The 26610-nt window shown below is 38.7% G+C and overlaps 2 protein-coding genes across 13 annotated transcripts; both read left to right on the top strand.

Moving 5' to 3' along the window:
- Nucleotides 1–899: 899 nt before the first annotated feature.
- On the top strand, nt 900–21007 carry cry1a (cryptochrome circadian regulator 1a). The gene is made up of 13 exons (XM_062995826.1): nt 900–1436; nt 8075–8183; nt 8629–8771; nt 8937–9121; nt 11979–12067; nt 12192–12332; nt 13334–13645; nt 14763–14914; nt 15003–15205; nt 15495–15599; nt 15870–15965; nt 17576–17683; nt 18873–21007. The coding sequence occupies exons 1-12, from the start codon at nt 1279–1281 to the stop codon at nt 17677–17679; spliced, it is 1797 nt and encodes a 598-aa protein (XP_062851896.1). The 5' UTR covers nt 900–1278; the 3' UTR covers nt 17680–17683; nt 18873–21007.
- A 4184-nt stretch (nt 21008–25191) lies between these two features.
- Nucleotides 25192–26019, top strand: tnnt2c (troponin T2c, cardiac). 12 transcript variants are annotated; one of them, XM_063005952.1, is made up of 2 exons: nt 25192–25212; nt 25342–26019. In XM_063005952.1, the coding sequence occupies exons 1-2, from the start codon at nt 25192–25194 to the stop codon at nt 26017–26019; spliced, it is 699 nt and encodes a 232-aa protein (XP_062862022.1). The 12 variants fall into 12 exon arrangements, with proteins under 12 accessions (XP_062862022.1, XP_062862014.1, XP_062862007.1 ...); XM_063005944.1 differs by having other exon boundaries at nt 25333–26019; XM_063005937.1 differs by having other exon boundaries at nt 25312–26019.
- Nucleotides 26020–26610: the final 591 nt, after the last annotated feature.

The raw sequence follows: 26610 nt of genomic DNA, 5'->3' as shown, positions 1-26610 counted from the left end.
CTTTGGGATTAATAGTTCTATCCATCTATCACACACATAAATAAATACAATTTCTTAAATGGTTCTATTGGATTTCCCCATCCTGTCTCATTAAACCGCAAGAAATAAAATTAAACCTTTCTTTCATTAAACCTTTAACACTGGTAAATATGCTTTTTTCGCACTTTTATTCACACGTGATTCACGTTTGTTCCAAATTAGTGCATTGCTCCGATGAGCAAAGAAATAAATACTTTATATGTTGACAAGGGAAATTAATCATGTGAGCTATACACATAATCACTCTAAAAAATGTCCTGAACAGCTGCATTTTCCGTTCTGTATTATAGAGGACAAGATAGTGTTTACTTTTTCTGAAGAGCAGAGATTAATGGTACCATCTAATGGTATTAATTTTTCACTCTCTCTCAACGGCCCACATACAGAGCGGCCCACCGGGAAAACTCCCGACCCTCCCGATGGCCAGTCCATCCCTGATCACACTAGAGGAACGTGACTTGGGGGTTTGTTACATCAGAGCTGAAAATAGCCAATCAGAATGAGTTTAGTCCACGTGTTCAGCTGACTGGGTGGAGCCAGAGCCGTAGATAGAGCTCTGGGTGGAGCGTTAGAGTTACGTGGGTAAAAGTGAGCCGTAGCTACAGTGCGAGATCGAATTAAAGAACTGATATTACTGGATTAAATACAGCAGAAAATGCAGAAATCGATCGGATGACGGGTTATGTTGTTTGTAATCTGATTGAGATCGGCTGTAGGTGTGCGGAGTGTCGCTGCTGAGATCTTTGTGAATAATAGTATTTACATAACCGTTACAGTTGTGCGTGTGCGGTGAATTCAGCTGGAGAAAAGAAAGCGTGAGAATTCAGACAACTTAATTCGCACTGTATATTAATCTGTTTGTTTATCTGCTTGTTTAAATTGTCTTAGTTTTGCTTTGATTCATATTTTTACATTTACCGAAAAAAACAAGTTATACAACAGGGAATTGCTGTGGAAATCCAGGTCCTAAAGTCCGTCGTGTATCGGCTGCACGGCTGGCCAAACGATTCATCTGTGGCGGGGGGTTTAAATCCTTTGGCAGGATGAAAAAAGTTTTGTTAGAACAAGGATAATTTTTGTTTAAACCAAACAGTTTCTCCAGTTTTTGAGTTTTTTTCGCATATCAGATATCCTAAGAATAAGACTTGGTATTTTTGCTGAACCTAAAAACAACACAGACTGCCACAACAATCGGACTCAAAGTATTACAAAGGTTACAAAGGCTTGTCCGGTGAAGTAATGGTCGTAAATACAGTTCACTGGTTTAGGAAGGGCTTGCGGCTCCACGACAATCCTGCCCTCAAAGAGTCCATGCGGGGAGCGGATACTGTACGCTGTGTCTACATCCTTGATCCCTGGTTTGCAGGCTCGTCCAACGTCGGAATCAACCGGTGGAGGTATGTCCACAACATGCTTTTGTTTTTTTTACTGTGGCTCAGGTCTATTCCAAACGAATCAGTTTTTCAAAAAGGGGCTTTTTATAGGGACTTTTAGTGGCTCAGTGGGTAGTACTGTCGCCTCACAGTCAGAAGGTCCTGGGTTCGATCCCTAGGTGGGACAGTGCGGGTCCTTTCTGTGTGGAGTTTGCATGTTCTCCCTGTGTCCGCATGGGTTTCCTCCGGTGCTCCGCTTTCCTCCCACTGTCCAAAGACATGCAAGTGAGGTAAATTGGAGATACAAAATTGTCCATGACTGTGTTCTATATAACCTTGTGTAGTGATGAATCTTGTGTAATGAGTAACTACCGTTTCTGTCATGAATGTAACCAAAGTGTAAAACTTGACGTTAAAATCCTAATAAACAAACAAACAAACTTTCTGTGTGGAGTTTGCATGTTCTCCTCATGTCTGCGTGGATTTCCTCTGGGCGCTCCGGTTTCCTTCCACAGTCCAAAGACATGCAAGTGAGGTGAATTGGAGACACTAAATTGTCCATGACTGTGTTTGATCTTAAATTCGTGAACTGATGAATCTTGTGTAATGAGTAACTACTGTTTCTGTCATGAATGTAACCAAAGTGAATTATGGAAAAGGCTCTTAAAAGGGCTCCTCACAGCAGTTGTTTTAAGGTAAATAAAACTAATGCTAGTGGTTTTACTAATAAATACAGTTCATGTATTAAACATGGCATTTATAATATAAAACTTTGGAAATAAAGATAAAAGTTCTTTCCAATATATGATGAGGTATGGTCAGGATCATCTCAGAATGGGCCATGGCTGATGTATGCTGATAAAATGTGTTGTTGTTTTTTATTATTATTATTATCTATTTTTTCCCCAATTTTCCCCCCAATTTTCTCCCCTATTCTAGTCGTGTCCAATTACCCTGATTGCATCCTTTATGCTGATTTGACCCTTCACCGCTGACTGAGGACGCCTCTCAACTGACTTGCGCCCCCTCCGGTACGCACAGTCAGTACAGATAGTGCATTTTTCACCTGCAGGAGTCGAGTTCATACACTAATAGACGCTGTGTACAGAGGGTCACACCCCCATCAGCATTATTCCTCAGCCCTGTGCAGGCACCATCAGTCAGCCAGCAGGGGCCACAGTTGTACCAGTTATGAGGACCTATGATCCGACTTTCCTACCCCTAACCCTGAACGTCTGCTGCGCCACCTTGCCATGCACAAACTGATATGTCCACCTGCATTTGTGCCTTGTCAAATCCTGTTACTTGTAATAAAGAGCTTTTCTGAATCCATCCTGAGAGGCAGTGAGTGTGTCACTAGCACAATTACATTCATACTGCCCATTTTGCTTAAAAAAAACCCCAAAAGTTCAGTAAGGCACCAAACGTCCAGTTTAGAAAACATGTATCAGGTTAGGGCTAAAATGCTAAGTCATTGCTAAATTGCCTGTGATTTAACTTGGATTTTACACTAACTGTTCCCCCAGGCTCAAGGGTGAACAGTTAATGTAAAGTGAAAGGATGCATTCTCAAGCATATAGTAATGTAGCATGTAATAATATTGAATACATTCTCTAGCATATAGTAAGAAGACTATTGTGGTCAAAGATAATAAATATGTATATGCCAGATCTTAGAAGACGCGAAGCGGAGTGCCTAAAACTTCTTTCCCTGTGCTAAAATCATAACAGTAATGCACGGTCTCGAGTGGCTTATTGCTTTTATAAAACGGAGGTCAACATAAAATATAATAAATACAACAATGTTTAATTCATAAATGTATTTATTGTGTGTAAACTTACAATAAAGCATTCTTCCGCGATGCAAAATAGTTCGATTAACAGTGTTGCTAGGCAACATGAGGGCGAAAATAACATTAATTTTTTCTTTTCAGTGGCGTATTAATATGGAATGATGTGAGGTGGTCATAGGTGTGCGTTTATCGGGGATTTTACAACGGCTTCGAACGCGGCTCAGCCAATCAGATTTTAGGACCGGAACTATCCGTTTTATAATAGTCATTTTGCACTAGCCATAATTTACTGCATAATTCTATAATTGTCTGTATGATTCTTCTGTCACGAGGTTTCTACTGTACACGTTATATAAGTGGGTTAGTGTGTCATGAAGCTACAACAGTACTAGAAATTATGTAATGACTGTTTCTTTTTGTGAACTATTTATCTTCCCTCACACTGCAGTGTCTACTCATATGTCCTACCCCACTGTGAAGGACTAGAAACATGTCTGAAGTACTGATATCCTCATGTGCTTTACTTTCTTAAAACACGTTTTAAACAAACTTTAGGATTGTACTGTACTTGTGTGTGTGCGCATATGCATTTCACTAATTGGGTAGTGCTCAGATGTGTAATTTTAGTTTGGAAACTTGGTGCACATTTGTTTTGGTAGTGAGATCCATATAAAGAGGTGCAAACTTGTTATTGTGAATGTATTTATAATCTGTTTCAAAGTAGTTTAATTAAAAATATGTATTCTTTTCTAATGTAAAAGATTAAGAACTTTACCATTCTAGCCATTAAACTGAAAACACATGTCATGTTCATTTTTAAAAACCTCGCTATGAACTGTCCGGGATGTAGTCCTACTGTGTCTGTGACCCTAACCAGTATAAAAAGTCAAAGCAGGCAGATTTATTTGTACAAGGGTCATTACAAATCTTTATAATAGGCAGAAAGTTGCCAAGTTCAAAAATTAATAGTGCAGCTTTTATTAAGCACCACAATCCCATTTAACTGTCTGAATCTAAGAACACCCACTAGCGAATTGCCAAAATGCAATTAAATTAATTTCATTGACTTTCGTTCTCTTTAAACTAAAGTATTAGTATTGAAAATTGAAAAAAATCCCCTAATTTTAGTACTGAGACAGCTTTAGTCTATAGTTTGTAAAGCTTTTCAGGTCTTTTTTCTGTACAAATGAGTTTAATGTTGTTTTGCTGCTATTATATGAATAATACATCATTACTGACTGAAAGAAGTCTAAGTTTGTTGTGAAATATAGATAATACAAATAGATCCTCCCCTGAGACTGTATCATAAATGCTCAGAATGGCTACTTTTTAGCAATTTAAATATTTATAGGTTATTTTATTTGTTAAAAACTAAAGAAGTACATTCTGATAAAGTATAGTAATTATTTTTGTAATATTGCAAGGCTGTATTTGTATGAAAATTTTATACAAAAACAAATCACAGTTACACTTATACTGCCCATTTTGTTTCAAATCAAGGAGCAAAAAACTCAAAAGTTTAATATTTGATAATGCTTTGTTTTTATTGCAAAATAAAAGTGTGTGGTAAATCATGGATCAGAAATACAAAGAAAAGAAATACAAAAACGTACCTTGGCTTGTGTTCTTTACAAAGAGAATGTATATATTTCATTACTTCCATTAGGGATATAAAGAAACAAAAATGAAGATGAAAATAGAACAATCACACAAAGTTCCTTTTCGTGTGTTCAGAACACACGACAGTCATGCCCTGTCAGGTAATAAAAAAGTCTATTCATTTAAAGGGACGATATAATTGGTCAGTTTTAATGACAATTTGACATTGGTCTTTTATTAAATTCCAATTGGTTGGCTTCCTAAAAATGTAGGACTGGACCAACTCGCACCACAACATTCTTTTTAGCAACAACAGAGGGACGGCAAGGGGTCTTCTTTAATTTCATTCTCCACATTCCAAAACAAATTGAATAGACAGGTATGAAGGATGTATTGGCTTAAATTTGTATGTATTCTCAAATTGTGAGTAGATACAACTAAAACTCATCATTTATTATATTATATACTATGTATATCAATTTTTAGAATATTTTGGAACGGTTCTCCTCTGACAAATACAGTGAAACAGTGCCAGCAACAGTACAGAAATGGCACTTGGCGCTCAAATCGCAGATAATGTTAAAACTGGTGATGGTGATGAGGTGATTGTGTTATGACACACAGTGCACTTGATCCCTTCTGCGTACAGGGCTGCGTAGTTGCAGTGGTTGTAGGTCTGTGTGGGGGTGGAGACAAGTTCTTCTAGCTTCACAAATATACTGTTATTTTTCTAATAGACCATAGAAGTGGTTGAGTTGTTCAGGCAATTATGTTTAAGCTTTATTGGTCCTCCCAATAAAGAAAATAAAGACCCAGAATGGATGAAAACCTGGTCCTGATAATGAAAGCTAAGCTTGTTAATAATCAGATTCCAAAAACATGAGCATTAATATGACCCAACCCTCTTGTTTTCATAACAGCTTTCACTCTTGTAAAAGTCAAAATGGGCAGATCCAAAAATGTTGAAACCTCTGACCTAACTGCACTATTGTATTTAGTAGGATTGCTTCTTGTATTTGTGCCTATTTGACCATTATGCTTTCACACCCACCATGTTTGAAACTGCCCAGTTATTACCAGAATAATACAAGCTGCTATGGAACTGTTACCTGGCAACAGCTATTATTCTCATCAATGTTTTTTTTTTTTATCTGAAGACCTAACTTGACAAGTAGGCAGATTTTCTCTTAATGTGGGCAACATGTTCTACACTCACTGGAGGATGGCTGAACAGACTAGCCATTAAGATGTGTAAAAAAACAAAAAAACAAAAAACAAATAGGGTTGTAGCCCTGTGATCTAACATGCTAACACACCACTGCTGAATGTTTAAACCCACAAGTGATATGGCTGTGTTGGAACCCTAGTGCAACACTAATTTGTAATCGCTTCTTATCACCTGCCAGACACGTGTTGGAGGAGGCGTGTGGCGATTCGGCTCTTCTTGATCAGATTAGGGGAACAGAAAAAAAGAAAGAAAGAAAAAATTACAAAGTTACATAAATGATTGAAATCCTAAAACCATGAATACATGCTTGTTTTGTACAAGTGTATGTTAACTTTTGACTTAAATATTAATATTATACCAAGGTAAATTATGCCTTATTAGTATTAGAAATCCCATTAAAGTCTGTTACGATTTTCAACTGGAAAAACAGTGATTATTTAGTGTGTAACAAAGGCTTTGGTTTGCAGTTTGATGTTTGATTGTGGTCATGGGATACCATTTCAATATTGTTAGGTGATGGTCTTTTCCCTGCAGCCAAACCTTAACAGTAAAGCTTGATGTAATCAGTAATAATAACTGCCTGCATTTTCTATACCAATTAACCTTTATTTGGGCTCTAGTGGTAACTAGGTAATCTACAGCATCATGTTGTGTTTTCTTGCAAACAGATGTGACTATAAGATAACAAGCAAGATATGCCAATCTAAAATAATAGATTTTTTTTTAATTGATAGCATTAATCTAACACTTGTTTATTTGTTGGTTATCTGTTATTTAAATAATTATTAACATCTGCTTTCCTGAGTTCCCTGAGAAAAGATACTGCTTTATAAAACTTAAAAGGAGTTCAGTATTGTTAAAATAACTCCTTCAGGGCACTCGGGTGTCGCAGTGATAAAACACGTCAGCCCACCAGTGCTGAGATTTCAAGCTCCCGAGTTGGAATCTCAGCTTTGTTATCGGCCAGCTGGGTGGAAAAGCCGGAGGAATTCCTCATCACTGCTGCATTTATGACCTCTGGCTGGCTGGTTGTGTCTGCACATAGACAGGTGGTACTGATGACTGTATGAAACCACCTTGTACAGTTAGCAACTGCACAAGTGTCTGAGAAGCATGTGTTAGGTACAGCCCCCTCGGCCAGAGAAGGGATCTGCAGCAGTGGAGGAGAGATACAACTGGGTAGTATGCCTACATTGGGGGGATTTCCGGTGGTACCTAATGGAAAATAATTTTTTGCTCTTTAGTTGACATTTCACAGAGCAAAACCTAAAACACATTTCAATTAGCTTCCAGTAGAGATCCGTTCTAGGAAAATCAGTACAAAAACAATGTTACATAATGGATAATGTTCTCCTGTAATGGAGCTCTTGTGTTCAGTAAACAGCAGAATATTCCATTAACACAAGCCTATGTATAATTTAAATCCTGTTTCAGGTAAAATACAAGGTTCAGATGTAATTAGTAGTCATTATGTTAATGATACAAACTGATGGCTCTGTTATTTTATTATTTTATGAATATATAATTTTTAGGAGGAAAGACTCTCCTGGTCTTTAATAGGCAGTGCTGGACATCTATTTAAAGAATTAAGATTTTCTTTTATGCAAACAAGGTTTTATTTTGCTGACAGTTTTTTATGGTTGAATAGCAAAGGATTTATGAGATTATCCCCACTGATACAACATATACAAAGAATTTAGAAACAGTAAAGCTTAGGCATAGAAATCATTTTAAAACAAAGAATGGAAGATGCACATTGACCTGGTATCATTCGAATATTAAATATATTTTCTTTAACATTTTTGTTACTAGCATTGTAATAATGACAAAACATCAGAAACTTTCTTACAAATACAAACTTAAGGACTTGTTTATTTACCCAAAAAGTCATTGAACTAATACAAAGTTTCCATACTAAAAACCGATCCTGCCTTGAAAATAACTCGCCAGATTTAACAAGGCGTTATAAAAACCAAACAAACTTGTGCAGCGTATAAAATAATGTAATTAATTAGTATTAATTTGGACTTTTGTATTTTACAGGTTCTTGTTACAGTGTCTGGAAGACCTGGATACTAGCCTACGCAAACTTAACTCTCGTTTGTTTGTAATAAGAGGACAGCCTACAGATGTCTTTCCCAGACTGTTCAAGGTGCCAGAACCTTTCACTCTTTTAGCTTTAACTTATTTCATTTTAATGAATTTATGAAATTTGAATGTAAATTTGTAACATATCAACTTTTCTTCTTTCACACTTTGAGTTAAATGGTATTTTATTAATTTCTAATAAAAAAGTTTTGACTTGACTTAACTAGAATTACATTTAACTTTTGGCTGGTAGAAATACACAGTAGATATTAAATTTGGTTTGGTGAGTTTTAAAGTTTATTTTTGGCAGTGTGAGGCCTTTACCATAATACTCAGATATTTAATATGAAATAAGATGATCTAGGGGAGATGGAATACCTTCATTTATCATATACACAACTGCAATCTTATAAAGAATTGTATGTTATTTTAGCAATTCAAAAATTGTACAAGGTGTACGCAAAGCGTTTCTTCTTCCTGCTAATCATAATCTTTTGGACCACCTTCAGGAGTGGAACATCACTCGACTGTCTTATGAATATGACTCTGAGCCATTTGGTAAGGAACGAGATGCAGCTATTAAGAAGCTGGCCAGTGAAGCCGGAGTGGAGGTGACCGTACGCATCTCCCACACGCTTTATGATCTTGACAGGTATGTACTCCTCCAGTACGCCTCCTCCTCCTCTCATTTTCTCTAATCTCACTGCTGCCTTAACAAGAAACGACCAAACCCTTTTTTATACAGGATTTTAAATACAATCCAGTCTATTTTTGTTGTTACCTCACTCTCCTCTTTGCTTTTGCTTCTCTGTTTCAGGATCATAGAGCTGAATGGCGGCCAGTCTCCACTCACCTACAAGCGCTTCCAGGCCCTCATCAGCAGGATGGAGGCGGTCGAGACTCCGACTGAGGCAATCACAGCAGAAATCATGGGTTCCTGTGAAACGCCTCTTTCTGATGACCATGATGAGAAGTTTGGGGTTCCCTCCCTGGAGGAGCTTGGTGGGTCTCTCACTTTAAGGCTCCCCTTTTTTGTTCGTGTCCTTTTTCTTGACCCTTGTGCACTTGTCATCAGTTCATGCAAGAAAATGCGAGTGCAGTAACATGTAAGGGACCTTGAACAGACTTGTAGATGCGTCTATACAGTTTCCAAACTCTGACCTAATAAATGTACCACTTCTTTGCTGCTACCAGACTTGCACACAAACATAGTTAGTGTTATGAATGTTGATTTCTATGTATGTGTGTGTATTGCTGAGTGTTTTGAGAGTGGGAATCATCTTTTCATTTAGTATTTTGGTGTACACAGTAACATTCAAGATGCCAGCTATAAATGTCATCTCTCTTACACTCTCTGAACTAATACAGCCCCATATTAACACACTACCTCCTTCATGTTTTACAGTTGGTACTATACAGTCATTGTGATAGTCCTGGGCAGGTCCATGCCAAACATGCTGAACTCCATCTAATCCAAACGGGTTTATTTTAGTTTCATATGACCGGAGAATGTGCAGGCTTCTTTTCATGTTTTTTAATCTTGCAGGGTTTTGGCGAGTTGTTAGTAACGGCTTTCCTCTTGGTTGCCATCTATATAGGTTGAATGTTTGTGGAAAAGTCCTGTGCTAAGCTAGAAGCACTTTAGTGCAAGATGGTGTAAATAGCGAACTGCATTTTGTCATCTTTTCGAGACGGCCACTGCGCCTTAGGTTACTTGTAGTGTGTCGTGCCTGACTTCCTAATAACTGCTGTCACTGTGTTTTAGCTTATGTTTAGTAGCTTAGCAGTGTTCATGTATCCATCTTAGTGAAACTTTGCTATTTGGTTTTGTCCTTTATGGTCAATTCCTTTCCTTGTGGAGCTGTGATGAATTACACACACCACATAAGAGCCCATAATAGAAATTCTGGTGTTAACAGCTTGTTTTGCCCAGCAGACAGACAAGCAGTCAAGCAGCAATAAATAGTTTGGCCAGTGGTGTACCAGAGCATACACCGATCAGGCATAACATTATGACCACCTTCCTAATATTGTGTTGGTCCCCCTTTTGCTGCCCCATACGCAACAAACTGTGATGCACGGTGTATTCTGACACCTTTCTATCAGAACCAGCATTAACTTCTTCAGCAATTTGAGCTACAGTAGCTCGTCTGCCCCACACGGGCCAGCCTTCGCTCCCCACGTGCATCAATGAGCCTTGGCCGCCCATGACCCTGTCGCCACTGTTCCTTCCTTGGACCATTTTTGATTGATACTGATCACTGCAGACCTGGAACACCCCACAAAAGCTGCAGTTTTGGAGATGCTCTGACCCAGTCGTCTAGCCCAGGGGTTTTCAACCTGTGGGGCGAGTACCCGTCTGGGGGGGCGCGAGTGCCTGACCAGGGGGGCGTGGCATTACGAGATTTTTTTTTACTTCTAAAACTAAAGCAATTCCTTTTTCACCCACAGGAGACATATTTGATTAGTCTAACTGACCACACACACACACACGTTTAATGTTATCCAGTTCAGTCTGAAAAAACCCTTAAAAATAGGGCTAGCATTGAAGATAAACCGGTGACAAAAGCAACGACGGTGACAAAAGCAACAACGTGTGTTTTTAAGAGAGATGGTCTGTTCACAGTATCGACATAAGTGAATCAGGAGTTGATTCATTTTATGCGAATCGTAAGTTTCTTTTCTCAGTCATCTCTCCGTGTTTACTGTTATTAATGAATGTCGCTGTTTTAAATAAATACCAGCTACTACAGAACATTCTGTGTGACTCTCTTACCTTAAAAAGCTCAGGCTTAATTAAACTGGTTATTACCACAGACCAGTAACCGAGTCAGACTCGTTCTGCCTGTGGAGCTAAAAGTTTTATGTCAGTCAGAGCAGATGATCCTGAACTAACGAACTTAGTAACTGATGTACTTTTGCCTCTGCTTGGCTCTGTAACGTTTTCTGCTCTCATCTACATCAAAAGCAAGAAACGCTTACGATTTACGAAAGTGAACCCTGAATTTATATAACGAGCTCACAGAATCGGCTCAGATGGGATCGGGCTGTATTATCTTTTTATAAGTAAATATTTCAATAGGCAAAATTGCATTGTATGTATTATGTGCACAATATTAATTATGTTATTTTAGGTTGTCAAGAGCTTTTGCAATGGTTTCTGTATGATGGCTGACGAAGCGGGGGGGGGGGGGGGGGGGGGGGGGGGGGTTGAGACGTAAATTCGAGTAGGGGGGGGGGGGGGGGGGGGGGGGGGAAGGGTGCATGCCCAAAAGAAGGGTGCATGCCCAAAAATGGTGAAAACCCCTGGTCTAGCCATCACAAGTTGGCCCTTGTCAAACTCACTCAAATCCTTACGCTGCCCATTTTTCCTGCTTCTAACACATCAACTCTGAGGATAAAGTGTTCACTTGCTGCCTAATATATTCCACCCACTCACAGGTGTCATGATGAAGAGATAATCAGTGTTATTCACTTCACCTGTCAGTGGTCATAATGGTATGCCTAGTTGGTGTATGTATTTAGCCTTCATTGGAAATTGCAGCACAGGTGAACTCAGTTTTGTCTCAGACCCACCAACATTGATGAAATAAATCAAGGACTCAATTAGATGTTGTCAATTCCCTTCTTAATTTGTTACTAGCCATTTGAGGATTACATTTCTTTTTATTTACACCCCTGTGTAAACCTTTGACTTCTGTCAAAAAGTGCCACTAGTCTTGGACTGATTTTTTTCTCTCCTCAGATTGAAAGCTAATTTTATTTACACCCCTCTAAGGAACACATGATGCAAAATGCCAAATACATGATAGAAAATGAAAACATTCAATGTGTTGCTGTCGTTTTTTGCTGTATTCAGGATTTGACACTGAGGGGCTGTCCTCAGCTGTTTGGCCCGGAGGAGAGACTGAGGCTCTGACACGCCTGGAGAGGCATCTGGAGAGAAAGGTCAGATTTTTAAAATTTTGATCTCATTATTTTTGGCTGCATTTGCATTTTCATCACTGAGTCGACAAAATACCAAAGATGTTCATTGTAGACTCCTATCAATGAATTAACCTATGTTTTCCAGGCATGGGTGGCTAACTTTGAGCGTCCCAGAATGAATGCCAACTCCCTGCTGGCCAGTCCCACTGGCCTCAGCCCCTACTTGAGGTTTGGTTGCCTCTCGTGTCGACTCTTCTACTTCAAACTTACTGACCTGTACAGAAAGGTGAATGCTTGCATTATAAATCACACACTTCTCACTGGAAGAGAGACTCATAGTTCTAAACGAGGACAGGACAGTTGAGTTAATATAAGTGCTCATTAACCTCATCAGAATCCAACTCCTCTGTAACATCTGCAAATCATGCAAAAAGTGTGACAGTTCACTTTGCTTTAACACAGGAACTGAAAAGCTGATGACGTAATTGATTAAAATACAACAATACAAAACGTAAGCAGTTACACTCTAAGACTGCAGTCACATGATATGCGACAGAACTGGTTTTGCACTGGCTGTGCCATTGTTTCATATGGAGACAGGAGGTGCCGCTTACCTTGCCACAGCGCTGCCTTGAGCGTGACTCACCTCACACATTTGCCACTTTGGCACTTGGGTTTTACCACCTGTTGCTGCTCCTAGGGCGGAACGATGGGAGGCCTGGGTTCGATTCCCATGTGGAGCAATCCGGATCCTTTTTGTGTAGTTTGCATGTTCTCTCCATGTCTGTGTGGGTTTCCTCCAGGACCAAAGATATGCAAGTGAGGTGAATTGGAGATACAAAATTGTCTGTGACTGTGTTTGACATTAAAGACTTATTGATGAATCTTGTGTACTACCGTTTATGTGATGAATGTAACCAAAAGGTGTAAAACATGACGTTAAAATCCTAAAAAATAAATAAACATAGACCTGGGTATTTTGGTGCTTCTTGGATTACATCCCATCTTTGACACAAATTTACTTAGCATGAAATGCCTGTTTTGGCTAAAGGGTGACTGCTCCATGTACTGTTTAATAAAGGCAGTCAAACTGGTCCTATAGCACAGAGTCAATGATAACCACTGATGAGAAATTGCAAGTCAGTAACATTTTTAAGTTCTTTTATAATGTTTGTTGATCATCATAACATTATTGTTCAACTTCAACTCTATATTTAAATTGCTAAACTGTTGATAATGCCCTGGAACTACACTGATCCTGATGCTCTTTATCTTTACATCATTAAGGTGAAGAAAAACAGCACGCCTCCTCTCTCGCTCTATGGCCAGCTTCTGTGGCGTGAGTTCTTCTACACAGCTGCCACCAACAACCCACGCTTCGACAAGATGGAGGGCAACCCCATCTGCGTGCAGATCCCATGGGACCGTAATCCCGAGGCCCTGGCTAAGTGGGCCGAGGGCAGGACGGGCTTCCCTTGGATTGATGCCATCATGACTCAGCTGAGGCAGGAGGGCTGGATCCATCACCTAGCTCGCCATGCCGTAGCCTGCTTCTTAACTCGAGGTGATCTGTGGATCAGCTGGGAGGAGGGCATGAAGGTAACATGGCCTAAACATTGCTCTGTTGTTTACTACTTTAAGTTGATTCGTTTAGCCTGGCAATCTTTTAAACTCTATAGCATTTAGGCTTTATGAACTAGTCACAGTGGGTCTAGTTTTCACAGAATCACTCTGCGTTATGCAGTAACACACCTTAGACAGGATGCCAATCCACTGTGGCGCTCTAGGTAGAACAGAAGAACAGAGAAAATACATAATGTCTGTCTTCCCTGAGTTTTGAGAAGTCGATCAATACGAGCTACACGAAAGCTTGTGCCACCAGAGGGTTCTAAAGCAGGGGCACTGCAAAGGATGAATGAAACAGAATTTTATTTTAATTTAACCTGTTTTTATTAGTTGAATGTCATTTGTCACTACACAAACTTACATATAATTTATGTTTCTATTATAAAAACAATCAGTTATGTGATGTACCAAAGGTATCTGGACTTTCCTTCTAATTAAAGGATTTAGGTGTTTCAACCACAAGTTTCTAAGGGGTATAAAATTATTTGGTTTCAACTTTTTGGCAACAGTTTGCAAAAGGCCCTTTCAACTGTGCCCCTGTGCACAATGCCATAAGGGAACCCTAGCCTCAACCAATTCAACACACACTGGTTACAAGCAAGGCTTCTTACCCAGCATCAGTCCTCAAATTCACAATTGTAATTTTGAATAAATTGACACATTAAAATATGGCTTTGTGTGGTAAAAAGAGTGGTAAAGTATAATTGTAAAGTATCTCACACAAGGTGCTGGGGTGTAGGTCTTAATTACAATAGCCCACTACCACTGGAATCCAGGCTTCGAATCCCCAGCATTGCTAATTGGCCAGTCGGGCAGCTATATACAGACGTAATTGGCTCTCTGAGGGGTGGCTGAGACCTGCGATGGATTGGGAAATTTGACACACTGTGACCCTGACCAGGATAAAGCTGTGGTAGAACTTGAAAATGAAATCAATCTTACACAAGCGTATTTATTTAATTGCATGTAGTAAATGTAGAATGTAGTTTATGATTTAGCCAGTAGGTGTCTCATCATAACAATCCTATACAGTATGTGTACGTGCTTGTAACAGAATGTGGTTGTGTTCTCTCTCCCTTGCTCACTCAAGGTGTTTGAGGAGCTGTTACTAGATGCAGACTGGAGTGTAAATGCAGGCAGCTGGATGTGGTTGTCCTGCAGTTCTTTTTTTCAGCAGTTTTTTCACTGCTACTGCCCAGTGGGTTTTGGCCGCCGCACAGACCCCAACGGTGACTACATACGGTAAGTTCCAATACCAGTTTTTACACCATGGCACTGGAAATAGTCCTTTATGAAATAAAAAGGAAATGACAATGAGACTGTTATGTAGGCGATACTTACCTGTCCTGAGGGGATTTCCTGCCAAATACATCTATGACCCCTGGAATGCTCCAGAAAGTGTGCAGAAGTCGGCCAAATGTGTGATCGGTGTGCACTACCCCAAGCCCATGGTGCATCATGCTGAGGCCAGCCGTCTCAACATAGAACGTATGAAACAGATCTACCAGCAGCTGTCCTGTTACCGTGGACTGGGTAAGGACCATATTGTACAATGTTGCTTTACCCATGGGATTTTTTTGGGTTGTTTAGTTTGGGTTGGCAGGTGTGGGTTGATGTATTACAAGAAAAAAAATAAACAAAATGAGCTGTTTGTCTTTTGCTTGTATTTGCATGCTCATACGTTAATGTCTAGAGAATATATGCATACACTGTTCAAAACTGTTCCATTTTTAATTTGCTAAACAATATATATTTTTTTAATCAATAATGAAATAAGTAGATCATAAACATAAATCCCATAACTGAGTCCTGGCTCTTTTAGGATTACTGGCTATGGTGCCATCCAGCCCCAATGGCAATGGGGAAAACTCAAGCATGATGGGAATGCCTGCAGCAGATGGGATCCAGGAGGCTGCTTTATCATCTGGTAAGCCCAGACCTGATACTGTTACTTAATGTTACATAACACTACGTGGTTTTAGTATTTTACTGCATATGTAATGCAGATTAAGTCAACATGTATCAGCATATTTAAGCACAAACATTTTAATGTATGTTAGCTATAGGTTACTGGACTAGCAGTGTGTGCTACACATTAACCTTGTTAAAGCTGAAAGATTTCAGGATTTTTTGGTTAGCAAGCTTGAAGCTTTGTAGAAACTTAAAGGTTCTTAGACAACACTTTGCTTGACTGTAGGGTTCCAGATGCCTGCCATTCCTCAGAGGGAGTGGAACAGTAGTGTGATGATGTACCCTAAAGGAGAGACACAACCAAGCAGCAGCACACAACATGGTAAATGCAGATACACATAATCATATGCAGTCTTATGCACAGGTTTGGTTGAAACAAGTGAATTTTAAATGAACAGTTTCTATTGATTGGCTGATTTTTACAACCCTGGCCAGGATAAAGTGGTGGTAAATCATGAAAATGATAAATAGCTAAATATGATTCTTCTCCTTTAAAAACTAAATAAAAATGAAATTACTTGAGTTCAATTACTGCTTAGAAACTAAAACATCATTATACTGTACATGGGGAACCTAAAAACACAATACATTTTACCTGAGTCTCCGGTGTGAGTCTTGGTAGTGCAACTGGCCTGGCTGGGGTAAAAACCTTCTTGCCACATTGTTCCCATATGTACTGAGGCTGTTTGTAAGAATCTGTTGCTGGTCAGTGTAAAGATGCATCCTGGATTAATCGCACATTTCGGCGAAGGCCGGTGGTGGCCTGGAGCCATCATTGGCTAGTGTGGGTGTTCTGCAACCAGCAGAGGCCCTCATAGTGCACAAAGATTATTGTCTTTTCCTTCTTCTCTTTTTTTCACTGTCCCAATTTGAATAAACTCAATGAGTGTAATTTAACACTTTGCTATTTGTCTTGATCACTGTTCTGCCCTCTCTTATTTGCAGAATGTTTAAAATTTACTTTAGCTTTCTGATTCTTTTAAGCTGTTTCCCTGTTTTTGTGTTTTTGATCATTGTCTTGCTGTATGACTTGTATGACTGTCACCTAGTTTTAGCAGAGAAATTTAACTTTCTTAAATATTTTTTAGAATGGAATTCATCATGTCCTCAGTAACAGCAATCGTCATCAGAGTTATGATGTAGTAGCCACAAAGATATATTTCCCCATTCGTGTTTTACTTGGTACAATATTCTTACTATGGAATTACTATACCTAACAAGATCCTTATTCAAAAAGTTTCTTTTATAATTGGTCTATCTACACAAAATTATTCTGAAAGGTTTGGAGATTTTTTTTTTTTGCCAGATGTCATGCTAGCACTTGTTTTTCTTGGTCAGCAGTGGTTTTCTCTCTGATAAATTACCCTTTTGTGTGGTGTCTTTTATTCTTGTATTTTTTTTTCCTTTTTACACCACTGTTCATAATATTTCAGTGCTATTTTTATGAAAATCTAAAGGCCCTAGGTTGGTGCAGCAATAAAGTCTGATTCGGGGTTCTAATTTTAATTTTAGCGTGCTATTGTCTGCACTGACATGATTGGCTAATGTCCAAGAGTGGGGGTGGAAATGGCCAAAACAGCCCAGCCACTGGGCGCTTTCAGTGCCGGTCCCAAGCCTGAACACAAATAGAAGGGTTGCGTCTTGAAGGGTATCCGGCATACAAACCCAGTCTGGTATGCAGACCAGTACCACTGTGGTGACCCCTTTACGTTATTATAAGAACATTGCTTTATTAAAGGGATTTTATAAATGGATAAACATCTGAAGCATTTTAATTTTAAATCCACTTTAAATCCAAACACCTAATTGTTGTCCTGTATGTTAAAGCTGTATTAGTTAAGCCTATATGTTTCTTTTTTAAGGTGGTTTGTTGTAAGTATGCTCTAAAGCTTTAGTATGAGCATAGCTAACACGTCTTTGTGTCTTACCTAGGGCGAGGGCACAATTCCAGCTCTGTTCAGACCTCTGGGAAACGCCACATCGAGGATTCTGATCATGGCACAGGCTCAAAAGTCCAGAGGCAGCATAGTCCTTAAACAGGTTAATGTTTACACTTATTTCATTTTCTTCCAGAATCTGTATTCATATTGGAGATACATGAACGTAGTGAGACATTTATACTGAATCTTCATTCAGAACAGAGATATGCAGTTATGAAAACATTTCTTCCTATATGATAGTTTTCCTATATTTCATATATTGTAAAATTCTATATTAATAAGTTTGTGTATTTTACTCCATTTATTCTTTCCTTGTGTACTCAGTAGCGTTTGCAGAAAAGAAAAGTTTTGCATGGGGTCTGGGAACAAAGACATAGTGGTGCCTTGAAACTCAACGTCAATTGGTTCTGGGACTGGCGCTGAGTTTAAAAGGAGTTGAGTTTCAAGGTATTTTTTCCCCATAAGGATGTATGGGAAACCTGTTAATGCGTTCCATGGTCCCATGGACTTGCATATAGTTTAGGCTAATGTAAAATAATGAGGTTGTTTTCGACACTTGTACATTGAAAATAAAAGAAATATAATATAAAAACACTGAAATAAAAAGCTGGTTCTTACAATTTCTCAGAGCCCTGAGCTAACACAAGTTTAAAAGTATACAGTGAGGAAAATCCAGCTAAACACAGATACATGGGGAGCTTTCAGAGTGAATCTGACAGTTATTCCACACAAATGCAGTTTCGTCTCATATTCACACTTTGACAATGTTTTATCGCACCGCTTAAGCCGAGCGCTGAACAAAGTGACTGTTCATTGTTAATTAGAAATTTAATAAATACATTTTTAAAAAAACAAACTGAACACGTTGAGTTTAAGGGTACAAATTTCTCGACAAAGGGCGCTGAGTTTCAAAGATTTTGAGTTTAGGGGACGTTGAGTTACAAGGTACCACTGTAATTGACTGTAACTGTTGCTCCTGCTGCTTTCAGCTCATTGTGTACATTTTTTGGAGTGACTGTTGGCTTCTCTCTTTAAAATGATTATTAAAATTATCTGCAGTTTGAGCCACAGTAATCCTTCTGTTGGTCTGAACCAGATGCCATAGCCTTTATGTCCTCTGGCATCAAAGAATCTTGGACTGTTGCAAAAACCATTGCAGTCCTTACACTGCCAAACATTATTTGTGTTTGTATGTAAACTTTTGACTGCATCTCCATAAAGTTGTCTTGTTAATTCCTGATTAAAAAGCCATGCATACCTATATGATTTCTGTTCTTGTGTTTAAACAGGTTTTCAGATGTGGGTACAGTGACCAGGAGTAGCTGAAGTCCTGCCAGTGGGTGGAAGATGTATAAATGTAATCTATATATTATTAGCTGAGAGTAAGGGTTGGTACTATTTGTGCAGCATGATCTTTGTAAGCACCTCTTCACGTTTGTGATAGTCAGTCCATTATTATTTGGACTGCCCCTTAACTGAAGCCAGCATTTTAGCCACCTTTGGAAAATAAGAGATTCCCCATTACAATGTTCTTTCCTCATTAAGTGAGTGTTAGGACTTCTGTTGGGACAGAAATCTGTGTATATAAGAATTTGTTAAATACTCACATACAGACTGTATATTTGCTGTTGTATGTCCTCTCTTTATTTCAAGTAGTCCTCGACCCACTGATATATTTTTGATATAAATTATCATTGTGAATTTGTAATCAGTTCTTTGTAAAAATATTACATTTTTAAAAAAGCATTTGTAGACAGTTCTTATGTTAAGGATAAGGATTCTGTCTGTGTCTGTCTACCCCATGTCTTTTTCTCTCTTTATCTAGATTCCATTCCATGACTGTAAAATCCATTACAACTCATTATTCTGCAGTGTCTGTTGTCAGTAATTTGGCTCTCCATTAGGCTGCGTTCAAATGGACAAAAACCCTGTTGATCTGCAAGATTGTGTTTTAAACCACAACCACATACAAATCACTAAAACATGTTAATTAGTATTAAAAATATGATGTACGGTACGATGTAAATTGGGTTACAGTCAGAGATGCTTGTAAGGTAATGCCTTTATGTGTGTATATATGTATATATTGGAAATATTCAACTTCCCCTCACACTTAAATAAATTATGGTGATGTGTATAGAGTTGAATGACGATATCCAATAAATAGTAAACAAACAATACGTATGGATTCAAGCAATTTTGAGAACATACGTTGACAGAACCGAGTTGAAATGAAAAACATCTTGTTCTTCTGACAACTGTCCATGTGCACTATTATTCAATCCCCAGTCTTAGTAGTTAATGGACCATCTTTTTTGTCTTGATAACCTGTAACCTCACCTCTCAAAGCTCATTGAGATTTGCTGGCTTCCATGTAACAATTGCATACTTTAAATCTTACCAAAATTTTCTATTGGATTTAAATCTGGAGACTGAGAACCCCAGGATATTCCAGGACTAATTCCAAGCTTTGGTGGACTTAAAAGTAGCTGGATAGTCCAATTATCACCAAGGTTTAATTTCACCACACAGGGCAAAACATTCCTCCTCAAATGTGTTAATACTTCTGTGACTCCATAATGCCAGTCACTTGGCCAAGATTAGCAGTTCCTGCAGCAGGAAAACATCCCCACATCATCAGTGACCCACTTCCATGCTCCACTGTGGGAACAGCATTCTTCTGGTCATGAGCATTATTTTTCTTGTGCTAGACAAACCACTGATTCATGTGGCCAAACAGTTCCAGTTTGGTTCATCACAGTTTGATTCATCACTTGATTAAGTGATCTTATAGTTGCCACTCACATGCCTTAGTCAGGTCATACTGTAAGTCTTTTGCAGTAACACAGGGTTTTCTTAGTTGTCCTGATAACATTGCCATAAGTTTAGAACTTCTGTACAATAATCCTAATCGTGTCTCTAGGAATGTTAAAGGTCTTGGAGATCTTTTGGCAGCTCCATAGTTTTCACATCTCTGGGTGACGTCACAGCTGAAGCAAATTAAGGGTTGTTATTTAGTTCCTAATATTGTAACCCAACTTTAGGTCATACAGACTAGCAGCAGGCTTGAAGATCAATATTAGGTTGGGGTTGAATTATAGTGACATCGCATATATCATATATCACATGTTTTCACACTTTTTTTGATGCAAGGCCATACTTTGGTGTATGTCTTTCAATGCATCATTTTCATTCAAACTGATGACACTGTTCATTTTGACTGATGCCAAGAATGTCTATGTAAAAGCAGCCTCACTCCTCTCTGCTCTTATTGCATGTTAACACGGTGTTTTTCAATCTGGTATTTCAGCTTTGTCTTATATATATGTGTCAAAATTGTAATTAAGATCAGCGTGTTACCATCACGTTGTGCTTCTTGTCCATTTGTGTGCTTGTTTAATTAATAAAAGTCTATGAACAGCAACTGTCTCTTGTTCTTTTCAAATACAAATAAGAGCTTTTAAAGCTAAAATATTATTTGCCTGTACACTAGATGTATTACTAAGCTAGGTGTGTGTGAGTGTGTGCATGTGGGGGGCATTGAGTAAAATGCAGTATAAGCAGGAGCTGTGATTTGTTAATGCTCCTGAATTTTTATGTAACTGATAAGTAGTTAAATAAAGTAGTTAAATTGTATTTTGTAATATAAAACATTTTAGAATTTGATCCCTGCAATAGACTCCAAAAAAGTTGACACGGGGAAATTTAAGTGAAAAGGTTACACGAATATTCAAGTCACAATCCTTGTAGGGCAAAGCCGGAAACCACTGCTAAATGTGTGTGACCTTTGAGCTCTCAAACAGCATTGCATGAGAATTCATCATGCCACTGTGATAAATATAGTCACATGGGCTTAGGAATACTTCAGAAAACCATTGTCACTTAACAGTCCACCACTGTGAATACAACCTGAAACTATTAAACAGAAAAAGTCAAGAAATGCTCGGCCTGAGCTCATCACAGCTGTTACAAAAAATGTGGAAACGTGCTGTGGTCAGATGAGCTCACAGTTCAGCTTGTTTTCAAGTTTTCTGTAACAGATGAGAAGGGCCACCCAGACTGTTATCAGTGAAAGGTGCAAAAGCCAACATCTGTCATGATATGGGCCTCAGTGCCCATGGCATGGGTGACTTGCATATGTGTGAAGGTACCATCGATGTGGAGCTGTATATTGTGATTAAAAAGAAGTGCTACTATGATTATTATTATGTGTAAAAGTACATTAAAAGCTTGAAAAATTGATTAATGGGACTAAACTCCATCTTATCATTACTAGACAAAGTGCCACTTTATCAAAGGGCATCAGACAGGAGATGGGAGAAAAAAATAAAATAGGGTGTCCACTGGGAGACCGGGAGAACAATACCAAACATCCCAGAGAGTACATAGAAGGAAGGATCAAACCCAGGGCCCTAAAGCTAATGTACAGAGTTATTTTTGGCTTGCCAGACACCATAAACCTGGAGCTCTTACTGATAGACACAGCTGTCCTTTTCTGCCTGTGCCCAATCACAGCATACATTTAAAAACAACTACCACCTGCCGCTAGCAAATTGCAAACTGATGTGTTGGACTGGTGTGTTGGAATTCCTTTAGATAAGTAAAGTATGTGCAGTTAAAGTCAAAAGTTTGCATTCAATTCACCTTAACAGGTATAAGAGTTCAATCATTTCTGCAACATTTTTTTGTATAATTGGAACTTTAGTTCTTTTGTAATTCTTTTATAGTTTTGGATCACAATATACAGTACATACTTAGAATGTTCTCGGTCATTTGACTATGTAACATGGCATCCTAAATTCTTGATTTTTGGTTAAGTTTGACTAGCTTTTAAGTAGTTTGATTGCACCAATTATAGAGAACACCAGTCTCAGTCTCTTGAAAATAGGTTTTATTGTTCTTTGTTAAGTGGGCTTTAAATTGTAATTAGCTTAGGCCGATGTCCAAGAAACAAGGTGATCAACAAGCACTTTAGAAGAGCTTTAGGGTGCTGATTTTGAAGCAGGGGCATTCAGCCATAGAGATAGAAAAGCTTGCCTGATTGTGTGTCATCTGTGTTCCAACAGCTTGGAAGGTGCCAGTTCAGGTTTTCCTAAACTTGTCCCATGTACTTTTTAATGGGTTAAACAGTTAAACAAACCCTATTTAAAGCCAGAACTATAGTCATAGCTATAAGGAGTCTCTCTTGCAGCTATAGCATTCTTCATTATTCCAGGATGATTTTGGACAGTGTCTGAGAATTTAAATCAATTTGGTTAAATGGTATTTGTAAAGTCAGGCACCAACGTTTTATCAGAAGGCCTGGCTTACAATCAACTTTTCAGTTCATCCCAAAGGTTCATGGGGTTAAGGTACAGTAGTGGCTGCCTTCTGCACCAAACTTATAAAAGCACTTCTTCATGAACCTTGCTTTATGTACATGGCTCTTTCATAAACCATGCTGAACATAACAGAGCCTTCACCTAAATGCATGAAACAGATTTTTAAAAATGTGAAAAATGTTATGGACAGTAGTGAAGGGTGTGACTTGTTTTAATGCAGGATTCAATAAATACAATGCCATAACTCTTCTATGTACAGCACATGTATGTAAACATTACACAAAATACACAAAATGTATGTATTTTAAATTCAGTAATTCAATGTCCATTTAGAATTTGTACATGTTGAAACATGCATATATGCATGTAAATGTAATTTAATGGTTAGTGGAACAGTGGGTAGCGCTGTTGCTGCCTCACAACAAGAAGGGGCTATCTGTTTGGAGTTTATTAGAGTTTTCCTGTGTCTATATGGGTTTCCTCCGAGTGGTTCGGTTTTTTCAAAAGTCCAAAGACATGCAGTCATGCTAATTGGAGCTGCTGTTGGAGCTACTGCTGTTTATGACCTTTGTTTTACATTTAACACAACACAATGATTCGGAAAATTCCTGCTGTGTGATACAGCTGAAAACCTTTAGTACACCACCAGGGTTCTGTAAGATATCAAGTGTCACACCTGTCTGCTTTCGTCAATGACCAACCTTATCTAAGACCATTGTAAGCATCATGGACCATTCCTCTTGATAAGTGGATATTTTTAGCCCTTCAAATCGGTGGTGGCTCAGTAGTTCTAGTTCCTAACTGACAGTCAGGGGGTGTGAGTGAAGCTAAGTGATATGACAATGTAGTGACCAATTATGTCACAATACAAATTCTAAAAATAACTTAGTTTATCTTTGATAACCACTGTAACCAGGTCAGGGTCTGCTGAGGGTGGTGGCATCATTGTTTGCTGTAATATGTCTGCTATTTAATGTTGTGCTTTTTTTCTTCTATTTATTGAGCCACAAGCAGGAATGTTACCTCTCAAATGTTCAAGTATAGGATTAGATTCAACCTTACTCAAATTCCTTTAAATAAACATTTTTTTTTTAAATATAAAAAATAATTTTTTTTTTACTTTATTTGCACATAATCAGGTTCACACATACAGTTAGCTTCAAAAACTATTTTCAAATAACTTATTTAAAACCTTTATGAAAGGCAAAGCAAGAATACCCTAGACAGGGCGCCAATCCATCACAGAGCTTCGGCCATTAACCCCCCTTCACTCCCCTCCCCAGACATGACCAATCATGTCTGTGTGGACACATGGCCAGCTGATAGCATCGCTGACATTTGAACCCACTACTCTGAAATCTCAGTGGTAGTGGGCTAGTGTAATAGGCTACTGTGCCTCCCGAGCACTGTTTAACATAGTAACATAGTTATATACAATTACAATGTTATCGTTGACCAATTTTTGCAAGCAAAGAACCATTTAGGGACTTTGATTTTATGTAATCAAAAGTTATATTAATGCAAAATAAAGATTTAACATCGAGCACTGAGATTATAATGTCTCGATGTGCTTTTTTTGTTAAAAAGTATTAGTATTAAAATACTCATTACATTTTTTAAGTGACAGTTTTGTGTGATAAAATCAAGACTAAAAAAGAAAAAAAATAATAAATTACACATCGTTTATCATCAAGTTTATCATATTGAGTCATCTGTAATAGACAGGGTGTCAGGGTGGCATACATTCCAGGGTGTATTTTATCCCTTTAAAATGATCATTGAAGATAAATAAATGAATAAAATATTAAATGATCCGCAGAGACAAATAGTTACATGACGTATTTCAAATACCAAATTAGTTGTGAACAAAGATCAGCTCAATATCATCTCACATTTACAACGTGCCTATTTTAAACCTCCAAGAACCCCCACTCACACACACAAAAGCACCAATTACGAAGCACAAGTGTGAGCATCTGTTTTGTGTCTGAAAAAAGCTCACTTGGTATTTCAGGGGTCATGGTCTTGGTTTGGGACCTACCAGCACCAAAAGACTCAGAGAATAAAATAGCTTCCTGTGCATCTGTTCAAAAACCTCCCTCTACAGTCCAGGGACTGGCTGGATCCACTCAATGGAAGTCACATGGGCAAAGAGGACTATAAAAGCCCACCTTCTACACACATCACCTCACTCTCTTCATTCTCTGGCTTTCCAACTCTTCAGTGAGTGGTGAGCTGTTTCCCAACCCTCCATTCTTTGTCAAGAACCAGACACAGCACAGGCACAATGTCTGACACTGAGGAGATTGTGGAGGAGTACGAGGAGGAAGAAGAAGAAGAGGAGAATGTAGAGGAAGCCCCTCTGATTGAGCATGAGGAGAAGGAGCTGGCAGAGGAAGAAGAGGAGGAAGAAGAAGAAAAGGGGGAGGATGCGGAGGAACCAGAAGAAGACTCCAAGCCTAAGCCCAAGATGTTTCTCCCAAACATGGCCCCCCCAAAGCTGCCTGATGGCGAAAAAGTGGATTTTGATGACCTTCATCGCAAGCGTCTTGAGAAGGACTACAATGAACTGCAGAGCCTTATCGAGACCCATTTTACCAGTAGACAGAAGGAGGAAGATGAGCTGGTGGCGCTGAAAACCCGTATCGAGCGGCGCCGTGCAGATCGTGCTGAGCAACAGCGTATCCGAACTGAACGCGAACGTGAAAGGCAGGCTCGTCTGGCTGAGGAAAGAGCGAGACGTGAAGAAGAGGCAGCCAAACTCAGAGCCGAGGAGGATGCCAAGAAGAAGAAACTCCTTACCAACAAAGGATATGGGGGCTACTTGCAGAAGGTTGAGCAAAAGAAGGGCAAGAAGCTTACAGAGCGTGAGAAGAAGACAAAAGCCCTAATGGAGCGCCGAAAGCCACTCAACATCGACCACCTCAACCAAGAGAAGCTGACTGAGAAGGCCCGGGATCTCTGGCAGTGGCTGCAGCAGCTCCATGCTGAGAAGTTTGACCTGGCCGAGAAACTTAAGAGGCAGAAGTATGATGTCAATGTGCTGCGCAACAGAGTCAATGATCATCAGAGGTACAGCAAGACAAACAAGACCTCCAGAAAGTCCTGGAAGTAAAGGATCTACGTTAAAAGAACAGTTTAAGCAAAAGTGAAATACAGAATTCTCCTTCTACCACCTAAATGCTCAAGCAGGGTAATGAATCTAACAATTAAAAAAAAAATTAAGATTTTAATTAAACATTGTACAAACTGTGTATTTAATAGTTTACCTTAATTTGGGGTTTGAAGGCAATGACTCATGAATTTGTGCTGTTACAAGTCAGTTTACCTTAGTAGCCTAAAAACAACATAAAAGAATTTATGCTGTATAGACGTACAGGCCACAGGCTAACTCATCCATAATAAAAAGTAAATAAAGAGTGTCCTGTGATCACAACCTGCCCACTGAAAGGTTAAAGGAGGTTAAAAAAAACAGCTTTAGTCTCTAACTGTACACTAAACTACCATGCTAGTTTTACAAAGAATACAGAGCAGCAAATGTAACTGTACCCAAAAATGCATCTTTATTCTTTATAGTAGGTGTAGTTTATTAAATAGTTCACTTATGTGACAAGATATTTTTACCTAATTAAGTAGTTAGTGAGTGTATGGAATCTAAAGTGTGTTTTATTTTGTTTTTGTTATGTGGTTGACGATGCTAATGCTT

Source organism: Trichomycterus rosablanca, chromosome 1 (genome assembly GCF_030014385.1).
Source record: "Trichomycterus rosablanca isolate fTriRos1 chromosome 1, fTriRos1.hap1, whole genome shotgun sequence".
NCBI classification, from domain to species: Eukaryota; Metazoa; Chordata; class Actinopteri; order Siluriformes; family Trichomycteridae; genus Trichomycterus; species Trichomycterus rosablanca.
This window is presented reverse-complemented; position numbering and strand designations above follow the sequence as displayed.